The 13,516-nt window shown below is 40.9% G+C and overlaps 1 protein-coding gene across 1 annotated transcript in view; it reads left to right on the top strand.

Moving 5' to 3' along the window:
- The window catches only part of LOC124863574 (cAMP-dependent protein kinase type I-beta regulatory subunit-like), a 105,682-nt gene that overhangs the window by 21,540 nt on the left and 70,626 nt on the right, over nucleotides 1–13,516 (top strand). The window contains exon 4 of the mRNA XM_047358009.1: nucleotides 10,383–10,474. Coding sequence (XP_047213965.1) covers nucleotides 10,383–10,474 — 92 coding nt within the window. The remainder of the gene's footprint in view (nucleotides 1–10,382; nucleotides 10,475–13,516) is intronic.

The following is a 13,516-nucleotide window of genomic DNA, read 5'->3' as shown; positions in this document are numbered from 1 at the left end:
CTGAGACTGTATCAGATTTCACAATCACTTTTCTTTTTGTAACTGTTTCCATTTGCTTAATATTGTCAACACTTATTTAACAATGCAACTACAGTGTACCTCTTTTGCAAGGCACTTTAAAGCCACAAACTTTAATGGATTTATTTTGATTAAATGTGATTCTCCTTATTTTATTAACCAACACAAACGCTTAATTGATGATTGTGAGCGTTTTTTTTAATTTTTTATGTATAGAAATTTGAAAAGCCCTGATGAGTCAATTCTTTGTAGAGCTACCATTTGCTGTAGTTACAGCTGCAGATCTTTTAGGTTATGTCTCTACCAGCTTTACACATCTAGAGACTGAAATTTGTACCCAATTTTCTGGTTTTCCCACTGATTCTCAATTGGAGTTTAGTATGGACTTTGAATGTGCCATTCTAATAGAATAGGCATGCATTGATTTCAACCATTCCTTTGAAAATATGTTTGAGGTTGTTGAACTAACCCAGTCTCAAGTCCTTTGGAGCTGTTAACATGTTGTTTTCCAAGCATGCCTTGTGTGCCTTGTCTTAGCTCCATCCATCTTCCTATCAGCTCTGACATTCTTATTGATAAGTGCTGAGTTAAAGCATCCCCACATCAAGATGTTGCCACCACTATCTCATGGTCGGTATGGTGTGTTAAGGGTGATGTCCAGTTTCCGTCATACGATACAGATGCAAGCAGCACTTTTATTTTAATTTGTAAAAAAATAATTAAAACCATTTTTTTCCCACTTGACACTTATGTGTTTGTTCACATTGGTCTATCACAATAAAAACATACTGAGATGTTTGTGATTATAGCTTGACAAAATGTAAAAATGTTCAAAAGGTAATTTTAAAATTGTTTATAAATATGAAAATCATATATACAATTACAAATACATGAGAGACCGTTGCAAAGAGGATTGAGAGGTGGTCGAAAGCCTCAACGACCCAATCTACAGATGCTTAAACTGGCTCTAGGGACGTAGAATGTTATCTCGCTGTGGGGGAAGGAACCCGAGTTTGTGTGGGACATTGAGATATATCGGCTCACCTCCACGCACAGCGTGGGCTCTGTTACCCACATCCTTGAGAGAGGTTGGACTCCCTTCTACTCTGGAGTGGTCCGCGGGGAGAGACGGCGGGCTGGGGTGGGTTTGTTTGTTGGGGTTTACCCCAGTGAATAGGGTAAACCCCAAGAGGGTCAAATCTCTGCACCTTCGGGTTGGGGAGAGGTCTCTGAATGTTGTTTCAGTTTACGGGCCAAGCAGGGGTGCTGAGTACCCGGACTTCTTGGCGTCCCTGTCAGAGGTGCTGGATGGTGCCCATCTTGGGGACTCGGTCATTCTGCTGGAGGACTTCAACGCCCATGTGGGAAATGACAGCGACACCTAGAGGGGTTTGATTGGGAGGAATGGCCTCCCTGATCTGAACTTTGTGTCTCGTTATTTGAGTTTTGTGTCAGTCATGGATTGTCCATAATTAACACCATGTACAAACATAAGGGTGTTCATCAGAGTACTTGGCACCAGGACACCCTAGGCTGAAGGTTGATGATCAACTTTGCAGTTGTGTCTTTGAACCTTCAGCCGCATATCTTGCACTCTTGGGTGAGGAGAGGAGCTGAGCTGTCCACCGATCATTACCTGGTGGAGAGTTGGATCAGTTGGAAGCCAGAAAGACATGGAAGGAGTCTGCTGGGAATGTCTGGCAGAGCCCTCGGTCAGGGACGTATTCAACTCCCACCTCCGTGAGAGCTCCGCGTATCCCAAGGGAGGCTAGGGACATTACCCATGTTCTCCACCTCTATTGTTGATGCTGCTGCCTGAAGCTGTGACCGTAAGGTCTGCGGTGCTTGTCGTGGCGGCAATCTCTTTCTTTCTGCTCTCGGTGGAGGAGGACGCTTTTTCTCTGTCTCCCACCCCCTCCCATATCTGCCCTGCTTCAGCTCTGTGTCTTGTCTTTGCAGCCTCTTTTTGCAAATATTCCAAATTCTTAGTTATGGATTTGGTCAGCTGGTCTCTCAATGCAATTGATAAAATTTTCTCGAGGAGAAGACAGGGTGAAGGAGAGCCCAACTTGTCCGGACTGGACGTTTTTCTCTGGATACACAATGGACTCCTGGCAGAAGTGGCGGATTGTGTGTTTGTCGATAATGTCAGTCGAGGATGTGGAAGATGTGTATATAATTGGATGTTTATATCAGGATTTCTGCTTTTTGGAGTCAGCGGTTACCTGGCATATCGAGAAATTAGGAGAATGTCAGCAGCTGTTCTGGCAATTGTAAGGCTGCCTGGCATGTATGATGGGATCTTCAGGGCGATCAGCACTCAGACTGAGATGTTACGTGAGCTGAATCGCAGACTGGATGTGATCCTTACACAGGATCGCAGGCAGGTTGCGGTTCCTGGACTCAGGGGTGAAATGGGATAAATCTTGGAGAAAGTTGTTCGCTCGGATCTGGCGAAAGACCAGGAATTTGGCTGTTTGGATTCGCCTTTGAGAAGCACCAGCGAGACTCTCAAGGCTGACAGAAAATTAAGAGTCAGCCTAACCCAAATAATTATTGTTTTTCTGAATCTGGCTCCCCTGCATGGCCTTGATGGCTGGCTATCTTCAACTTCTTTTGGAAGTTATGTAAACATGACGCTCTGCTCCCTCTGCCCCCTCCCTTCCCTGAGGACATCTGTGGACCTGCTCAGAACTTTGTGGCCGGTTGATGAACATTCCAACGTACCATCAAGGACAATGGCCTCTGTGACAGAGCTTCATGGACTTACTTGCACACACTCACTTGCACACACACACATGCTCAAGATAAACATATGCAACCCCTCACACCACCTTCACTGTTCCCGGCATGATGTTGTTTTGTAAACTTGTTGCTTCTTTGTGCTGAGGTTTTTTGCAATCTCAAACTGAATCCTGCTAAGGATAAAGTGTGAAATATGATTTTTTCCCTCCACTTTCCTAATGTGGCCTCTTTTCTCATCTAGCAAGAGCAGCGCCTGTGAGTGGGCAGCAAAGCCTCGGTGACCCGTCCCCCCCTTGTCTTGTGTCATGATGTCTATTGTACTGGGTTGTACTGGAATTCTAATTTTCCCTCAGGGATCAATAAAGTATCTTTGAATTGAATTGAATCCCCAAACCCGGTGGTGGACACCTGCAGTGAGGGATGCCATCAAACGGAAGAGTTCTATGAGTTCTAGTTGTCTTGTAGGACTTCTGAGGCAGCTGATGGGTACCGTGATGCCCAGCGTGCTGCTGTCCTGACGGTAGTAGAGGCAAAAACTCCTGGCCTGGGATTAGTTCAGTGAGAGCAAACCATCCTCAGCCTCAGGGTAGGGAAGCAATGTTTTGCCAATACTGTTTACGATGAGGGTAGGGAGTTGCTGACCTTGACGTGGAACATTATGAGGTGGTGGAAAAAGTATTTTCAGGATCTCCCCAGTCCTGCCGTCACGCCTTCCCTGGTGAAAGCAGAGACTGAGGACTCGTAGTTGGACTCGTCAATCAATGGGCATGAACCTTGAAATGCAACTTTAAGCCTTTCTGAGTCTGTCCTGAGAAATATGTTGCTCAGCCAATTCTAATGGAGATTATAATAAGTTAAGGATGGCTCACAACAGCTTTGCTTGTATTTAAAGCACTGAATGAATCTGAAAAGCCTTCATGGGCATCACAGCATGGAGCTCAACCCTTACGCATTGCTGAGGCGAATGCTGCGAGTCATAAGCCACGTGCCTTTGGTTTTGCAAACTCAAAGCATGCTTTGAAAGCACACAGGGCCCCTAGATGGTAGATGTAACCACTTTTATAATCTAAAAGGACAAAGTTATTTGCAATGGAGGGTGTGTGGTTTTGTGTTTATTATGGAAGTATGATATGAAAGGGGCCTCTTGTGCGTTTCTTTGTCACAGCATGTCATAATGTCTGGCTGCCCTCAGAAATACTACTCTGGTATTGTTATTCTTATATGTAATATTTATTCTGGCTGATAAAAAAACAAATATCTGTTTTGTGCACAACAAAGAGTTAAAATATTGCCATCTATCTATTTTTTCCCCTTTCAAAACTGTGTCTTACAATTAATCCGTTTTCTTCACCCTTCACCCATCTTTTCATTATCTTTTTGAGGACTGTATGCACATCCATTTGCATGCATTTGATATTCCATCATGTTTTCCATGTCCAAGGCCTTACGATGCATATCCTTTATTCCAGCAGTCAGTGCAGAACAGTGTGACTGGGTCCAAACACAACCATGATTTTACAATGTGGGAACAAACATTAGTAAATCTCAGTGTTCTAAAGGAAATGGGTGTGCTAAAGACTTTAGATCGATGCACGAGGAATGTAACTAATATTTATATAATTCAGTTCTCCAGCATATAATATTAAAAACTATGACTAATAAGCCTGTCATGCAAACTAAATTATTTTTAAGGTAAAGTCTACAGTGGAAATTTTATTGTGAATCTTAACATAGACGCCATATCAGTGTTTTCCATGATGCTACTTTTCTCTCATTTTCACACACACACACACACACACACACACACACACACACACACACACGCACGCACGCACGCACGCACGCACGCACGCACGCACACACACACACACACACACACACACACACACACACACACACGCACGCACGCACGCACGCACGCACGCACACACACACACACACACACTTACTTATAAACATCCAACAGTGTGACTCACTCTGGACAAGTTACATCAATACACCTTTGGTGTATTTGTTTCTGTAGGATTCAACAAAATTGCCAGAAGGTACAGGGGTTGGACAGTGAAACTGAAACACCTGTCATTTTAGTGTGGGAGGTTTCATGGCTAAATTGGACCAGCCTGGTAGCCAGTCTTCATTGATTGCACATTGCACCAGTAAGAGCAGAGTGTGAAGGTTCAATTAGCAGGATAAGAGCACAGTTTTGCTCAAAATATTGAAATGCACACAACATTATGGATGACATACCAGAGTTCAAAAGAGGACAAATTGTTGGTGCACGTCTTGCTGGCGCATCTGTGACCAAGACAGCAAGTCTTTGTGATGTATCAAGAGTCACGGTATCCAGGGTAATGTCAGCATACCACCAAGAAGGACGAACCACATCCAACAGGATTAACTGTGGATGCAAGAGGAAGCTGTCTGAAAGGGATGTTCGGGTGCTAACCCGGATTGTATCCAAAAAACATAAAACCCCGGCTGCCCAAATCACGGCAGAATTAAATGTGCACCTCAACTCTCCTGTTTCCACCAGAACTGTCCGTCGGGAGCTTCACAGGGTCAATATACACGGCCGGGCTTCTATAGCCAAACCTTTGGTCACTCATGCCAATGCCAAACGTCGGTTTCATTGGTGCAAGGAGCGCAAATCTTGGGCTGTGGACAATGTGAAACATGTATTGTTCTCTGATGAGTCCACCTTTCCTGTTTTCCCCACATCCGGGAGAGTTACGGTGTGGAGAAGCCCCAAAGAAGCGTACCACCCAGACTGTTGCATGCCCAGAGTGAAGCATGGGGGGTGGATCAGTGATGGTTTGGGCTGCCATATCATGGCATTCCCTTGGCCCAATACTTGTGCTAGATGGGCACGTCACTACCAAGGACTACCGAACCATTCTTGAGGACCATGTGCATCCAATGGTTCAAACATTGTATCCTGAAGGCGGTGCCGTGTATCAGGATGACAATGCACCAATACACACAGCAAGACTGGTGAAAGATTGGTTTGATGAACATGAAAGTGAAGTTGAACATCTCCCATGGCCTGCACAGTCACCAGATCTAAATATTATTGAGCAACTTTGGGGTGTTTTGGAGGAGTGAGTCAGGAAACGTTTTCCTCCACCAGTATCACGTAGTGACCTGGCCACTATCCTGCAAGAAGAATGGCTTAAAATCCCTCTGACCACTGTGCAGGACTTGTATATGTCATTCCCAAGAAGAATTGACGCTGTATTGGCCGCAAAAGGAGGCCCTACACCATACTAATAAATTATTGTGGTCTAAAACCAGGTGTTTCAGTTTCATTGTCCAACCCCTGTATAGCCTCAATTGGAGGGAGATGGCAGTTAACACTGTGTTATCACAATTAACATTTTCATCATTGTTTTTATCAACATGCTTTTTTGCAGACAAAATCTATATGAAAAAGAAGTAAACACTCATGCAGTATGACTAGAACTATAACGAAAGTAAATTACATTTTTTTCAGTGAAAAAAAGTGATACAGAAATTAGGGAGATTAAAATGAGATGAAATCTCATTTTAGTGTGTAGATGTTATGATCCTTTGGTGTTTTGGGTTCTTTTGTGTCTTTGTTTTAATTATGTTTTGTGTTTAGGATGTGCTATATGGTCTTGCTGTATTTTTTTCATTCCTTTAAGGTTTTTTTTAACTTATTTCCCGTGTTCTGTTCCCTATGTTTTCTAGTTTATTCTCCTTAGATTGGTATTTGTCTTTTCCCATTGGTTTAGTGTTTTCTTGTATCTTGGTTTAGCTCCTATGTGGTAATTAGTTGCCTTCCTTCCAGTCTCCTCGCTTACCTTCTGCCTCAGCTGCTCCACATTATCTCTTGATTAACACACCGCCATCCCATGTCATTCTCCCCACCTCCCTCATCATGTTAGCGCTCTGGTCCTCATTGTTCTCCACTGGAACCTCCTGTTTGTTGTAGTTTTTTGCAGCTTTCTGACCCACATGCAGAAATTCTCAGTAGACAGTGGAAACATTTTAAATGGAAAACAATTTATTTACAAACAGTAATGTTAATGGAGCTTGATCTGAGGAAGGTTCCAGGGGTTTGGGAGGATGAGTCAATGAGAAGGGAAGGAGGGGAGAATGGTGAGCAGACTGTTCAAAACCAATTGTGAGGAATTGTGAGTAGACCTTAACACTTCCCATTAGTCGACCTGTTGATTTCTCCATTCCTGTTTTCTCTGTCCTTATTCCTTGGCCTGTTTTTCTTGTGCTATCCAATAAGTTCTCCATTTTTATTATCAATAAATCCTCTCTATGTTCATCCTGTGCACCTGTCTGTGCTTTGATCTGACTCCAAAACCACAACACACAGCAGTGGACAGAAAAAAAGTGGAGAAAAAACTTATATGGCACAAGGTGGAGGTCATATGTTTTCCGATCGACTCTTGCTAGATGATCTCGGACTGATGTTAAAAGATTTCACATTTTCACAAGTTCATCAACTACATTCAAGTTCATCAACTACATTCTAGCAAGATTTTGTCTTTTAAAGCTGGACTAGAAATATTAACAGATGGCTAAATCGTAACTAAAGCTGAACCGCATTTTAGTCAATAGGCTATTACTCTAAATAAATTAAAAACATGTCAAAATTAATCAGGCTGTCCTATAAGATACCTTTTTTCTAACCTCTAGTTTCTTTGGCTAAACACAATTAAATGATATTTAAAGAAGTGTGCAAAGGGTATTTTTGCATTCTAACATACAAATGTGTTGTAGTGAAATTATATGTAATTTTGCCCATATATTTGGCTGTACCAGAAACACAGTTCCAAGTGATAATAGAGTTCATTTTCTCACTGTAACGTAGTTTCATGTGTTGCTGTATTTACACGTGAACTCTCACACACAGATCAAATGAGAAGAAATATTAATACTTCCTGTTTGTCAGTAGGTCCATATTTTATTGAGGCCTTTGTAGGCCTTTGTAAATTATATTTTACATTTATACACATTACACATACATTCTTCAACCTGCACATGTATACAATACTCTGCAATATTCCTACATTTTCTGAATTGTAATTAACCTGACATGAATTGTGAGGTAACGACATTATGTATACGTCAACACACAAGCCACGTCAGTAGCAATTGAAGAGAGATTATTGCGTGTCTTTAACTTGCACAATAAGCCCATCAGAGGAAAGTTAATCAAAATCAAATTAGAACATGAAGGCACATTATTGCCTCAGTGAGACATGGCGCTGTATATCCTCCACCTTTGATGAGGTTAACACATGAAGAATCAGAGGCAAAGTTACATGTTTACAGACATCTTTTTTAATCGCTTTTCAAAAAAGGCTTCACTGTGAGACTCCATCTGCGTTTTTAATAGAACGCAACCAATTAGCTACTCTGCTCATCTGATTGAAATGGTTTTGATATAAAGAACAGACTGTCTTAAAATGTAGAGATTCCTCTCTGTCAGGGGTTTGAGATAGTGTTTGAACGGCTAAATCTACATGTCTCCTTGGTAACATCAACATGTGTTGAACTTTTTTGATGAGAAAATATAAGCAGGTAAATAACTTGTCTAAATTTTGTTTTGCTTTCTTTATAGCTGTCTTTACCCTAAATTATATTAGAGAAAAGGGGACAGACTCATAATGACAATTTTATGCCCCTTATTTCTGGCCTCATGAAAAATGTCTGGTACATAAAAAGATGGAGTTGTTCCTGAGAGGGGACATTGTGCTATCCAAACAGGAAGAGCAGCAGAGTGGAGTTTGAAAGCGTGTTCCTTTTTTACCTGCATATGCATCGAAATGATGTACACACATGCGCCAATTGATTAGATGTACTTGTTCAACTGCAAATCAGCCGATCTCATGGCAGCAATTTAATGCATGCTCAATGTCTGTGATGGCTACTTACAGGTATATAATGCATTGTGTCACAAAGCTCAGTCAATGTACACTGGTTTCTACAACATGACAATTAGTTTTCTGTACTCCAATGGGCTCCACAGTCACGACTGTAGCCTCTGTACTTGGGTTGCACGCTTTACCCCTGCACCACCGCCGCACCCCAAAAATTAAAAGTAACTATTATAAAGTCAACTCTGTAATTAAAGTTGACTATTAGAGATGTTCTTCCTCTAGATTATTTTTCTGCAGATGTTCTGTGCTGCAATGTCTGCTGTTTTAAATGTGAACTGCAGTAAAAGTAGTGCGCCTGAAGCTACAGTACAAAAGTTAACTGTTAATGCAAATGACACAACTGGCTTGAGAAAAGAGCTCTGCTTTCAGTCATAACTGTGGATTAGTGGCGTTTAAGGCCAAAAGCGGTCCCGATGGCAACGGCGCTCAGAAAGTTATTCATTTGTATTGCATGCACCGTGCTGCTTTAACAACACTACACTCTTCTGCGGTTAAAGATTAAATTTGTTGCACATTGATTGCTGTGCACTGTGATGCATCCTTACACAGCCAATAAACACGGGATGTCCATCAAATTTCATCTAACCATGGATGAATTAGCCAGTCATTCTAGTAAAACAGCAACCTTCACAAGCCACACACTGCTCTTTGGATCATTACTATCACCATAACTTTCTATCCCTTGTTTCTCTTCCTCTCTGTCTTACTAGCAGGGGAGACTCCATCGATAGTTTTAGAATAAGACAAATACATCATTAAACAGCCTTTATCCGATTGATATTTTGAAAACTCTGCCACTTTTGAGCTCTGCCCCTCGAAAAATGAAGGGTTTGCCGCTAAGTCCTGCAGGGAGCTCTGTGTATCCCGCTTTTGGTCTGAGAGCCATGTATCTTGGTAAGCAAAAGCATTTTGCAGGATAGCTTCAGTCCTATTGCCCTCATATTTAATAATCCCCTGCATAAAATAATTAGAGCTGGCATTTTGCATAAGATTAGCAGGAGTCCAACCTAAAAATCTGTGTCCCCTCTCTATTCAGTTTCCAGGATTGACCAGCATGATTCTCTTTGTGGCTGCTGTGTAGTCATACTTGTAGTTCTACATATGATAAAAATGTAGCGTTCCTTCATTCATGTGTGATGTGGCTGTGTGTGCGCTTGTGTGCATATTGTACACTGTGCAGTGTGGTTGTCTTCATGTGGAGACATCTGTTGCCTTAACTTAATTACAGCTTAACCCCTCCTCCCTAGAATGAAAGGCAAACGCACACAATTACACACTCTTCTATATCTCTTGGTTCTGTTAGAAAGATGCAGAGTTTAAGAAACTTTCTTCTTTTTCTTTTTCTTTATCTTTTTCTTTTTATTTGTGTTTTCTATTGTATGTTCAAATTAGCATCTTTTATTATGCTTGAACACGCATCACAGAGTCTGGGACATGAAAATACATGCTTTATGAATGATTTCAGGGCTCTCTGTGTGACATTTTTGTGTTACAGCCAAGCAGATGGGCATTCCCAAAAATACACAGATGCATGTGTGGGATATGTCTTTTAGGTTTTGCCAATGTGTAGCTCTTTAATTACTCATCTTGGTCTTCTTTGAAGTCGATTGCATTATGTGTTTGCACCGGTTTGTTTCATGGTTCCACCTGCGCTTTGTTGGTGCTGCCCACTTAACTGTAATTACTTCTTTGTCTGTGCAGGTGATTCCAAAGGACTACAAGACCATGACTGCCTTGGCCAAGGCCATCTCGAAGAATGTGTTGTTTGCCCACCTAGATGACAACGAGAGAAGGTACAAGGCCTTTCTTAGCCCAATGTACAACAATCCCTAATGAAATTATGATGGAAGATGCTTTGACTTTCTTTTGAGTATGTATGTGTGCCATTGTTTTGACATTGTGACCACTGTCTACCAGTGTTGCCTGAATGTCATGGCAATAAAGACTCGAGCTGAGGAGCTGGACATTGCCAGAATGAGCCAAAGAGGAGGTACATGAATGACTGGCTCAGGGGCATGTCTTTTTGCATTATGTTTTTGGTTGTTATAGTAACCCCTCTGAGCAACATGATGATGTTGCAGACACTGAAATAGGCAGTAGTCTACAGACTACTTCGAAATTAAGAATTATTCTCATTTGTTTTTCAACCAAAAACCTCCTCAATCCCTCCCTTCTTCACCATCTGCTTGTATTCTTTCATGTCCTTCCTCTCTTTAGCTGTCTTCTCATACTGCTCACATCTATCCCAGCTGGAATAGGGTTTCATTGGCGGAGAGAATCTATTATGCCCCATGGACAGGAAAACACTGGTGCTTTCCTGTTGGCTAGAGCCCACACAGACCAAACCCAAAACACAGTTTTTCCTTTCTTTCATCAGCTGACAGTCTTCAATGCTCCCTTGGCGCTGGCAAGCGTGCCTCTGATTGCCTGTCACTACCTCTGAAGGAGCCTTGACTGGCCTGCAACATGTGATGGGTCCGGACAGTTTGAAAAACTGTGTTTTTTAGTGCTTGACGTGATAGATTATGGGCACAAGAGAAAAATGCTGAGAAAGACGATAAGCCATCAGGTTTTAATATACCCAAAGCAGTTTGCGATGCCAAGCCATGTAATGCAGTTGACATCATCACATGAAACCATGCACGAAATAGATTTTATTTGACTGGCTGTCTTGTTTGCTTTCCTGAAAGGGTACAGTTAAAACATACCAAATAATATCATTCATACAGGAATTCCTTTTCTAAGTTTTAGGTAAACATTCAGTAGAATGGTTAGATATGCTTTCTTACTCAGAAACAACTCCTGAGTAGTAGAAGCATACAGATGTTCAGATATTGCAATGTAACATTTATAATTTTAATGTCATGTTTGAAAATGACTGGGACAAGCTATGTTGGGAATGCTGAATCTGGAAAAGATACCATCTTCTGTGATTCCACCTGAAAATAGATGGAGGGATGGATAGCCATGTATGCTCAAAGTCTACACTTGCAAAAATAGAAAACTGCACAAAGCACCCAGAGTGCCTATCCACATGAATCAGTTGCTTCAGAATCCAAGAATACAAATGTATTGAATTTGCAGGTTTGGTATAACATGTTACCATAGTGCACAGGTTTGATAATCTGTAATTTCAAATTGCTGTTAAAACAGACCACAAGAGAGAAGCCAAATGCAGCTTCAAAGTGAAGAATAAGTCAGATAGGAAAGAACATTGGCTTTCTCAAGATGTGCCAGTGCTGCCTCTAACTGACGCAGATCAGCAGATGGAGCCTGACTATATGGTTGCCACTCTGCCTCCTACCCTTTCATTTCTACTCTCCTCTCAGACTGCAAGCAGCTGCCTCTTTGGCTTGTCAGATGTTCTTGCAGATCTGGTCTCAGTGGGTGAGAAGGTGGTGACAGTTGACAATTGTTTCTGGTATTAGCCTGTATTTAACATCACAATCCTTATACAATATTAATATGTTATCTTTTAGATCAATCATAACATTAGTTATAATTACTAGAATTATATATGTGAACATTCTGCAAATCTCTTATTTCACTACATATACTATTTAATAGTTACAGTTAAAACCAGATATTTGCATACACTAAATATTTTATTTTCAGAGTGCATAACATTAAAATCAGACTAAACTTTTTCTGTTGTGAGGTAGTTAGGATTACCAAAATGATCTCTGTTTGCTAAGTACCAGAATAATGAGTGAGGTTTTATTACTTTTTTTCAACTTCAGAAGTCTATGCAAGTCAAGATTACTATACCTTGAAACTATTTGGGAAAAGGCCAGAGGAGGATAACGTGGCTGTGTAAGCTTCTAATTACAATTAAGTTACAACTTTTGAGTTAACTGAACGCATACCTGTAGATATATTTTAAGGCAACACATAAAACACACATTTAATTGTGTGACATCAGCAAAAAATCAAAAGAATTAGGGAAGATATTGGTAAGAGAACTATGGACCTTCACAATTCTGTCCTCAGAAGGGACAATGACCCTAAATTCCTTGCCAAATTAGTTATAAAGTGGCATAAGAGTCAAAAAAGTCAATGTTTTGGAGCAGCAATTAAAAAGCCCTGATCTCAGTCCCATAGAAAATTTGTAGGGAGAGAGGCCGTGGTCTACAAACCTCTTTGCACCAGTTGTGTTAGGAGGAAGCTGTTGTGAGACGCTTGATGAAGGATATCCAAAATGTTTGGCCCAATTCATACAGCTTAAAAGGCTATTTTACCAAATATATACTGAGGAAATGTATGGAAACATCAGAAATTAAACAGTTAAATATATTCTGTCACTCATGATTCTGACATTTAGCAAATAGAAATATTTTTTGTAATCCTAACTCACGTAAAACAGGAAAAGTTTAGTCTGGTATAATGTTAGGTTTTAAGAACAAAATCATTATGCCTTTTTTATATAGTGTATGTAAATAATATCTGGTTCCAATTTCCACTCAGTTATACAAAGAGAGAAATATTCTGACTGACAGTTGTGTGTGTTTCAGGGAGCATGTATGATTAGTCAGTCAGCAGTTGTGTAAGCTGAGCACCAAAGATTTGTTCCCCCATTAGCAAACATATTATGCTATCATCCCCTTCAGTAGTGAGCAAAATTAAAAACAATGAAGGCCTCTTTGTTTCTCTGCTGTCTGTACAGCTCTTCCTCTGCTTTCATTTCTTTTTATGTGGCTTTGTTTCTTGTTGCATTATCCCATCTCACCATGTCTGTCATTCACAAGCTATTTCATCTTCTCAACTTACTTATCTGGCTTTGTAGGAATTTAGGTAGACAATGCAGGCCACCAAGTATTTATTTTAATCACTGTATT

Source organism: Girardinichthys multiradiatus, chromosome X, assembly GCF_021462225.1.
Source record: "Girardinichthys multiradiatus isolate DD_20200921_A chromosome X, DD_fGirMul_XY1, whole genome shotgun sequence".
NCBI classification, from domain to species: domain Eukaryota; kingdom Metazoa; phylum Chordata; class Actinopteri; order Cyprinodontiformes; family Goodeidae; genus Girardinichthys; species Girardinichthys multiradiatus.
Note: the sequence above shows the minus strand (reverse complement) of the source record. Positions and strands in the feature narration are given on the sequence as shown.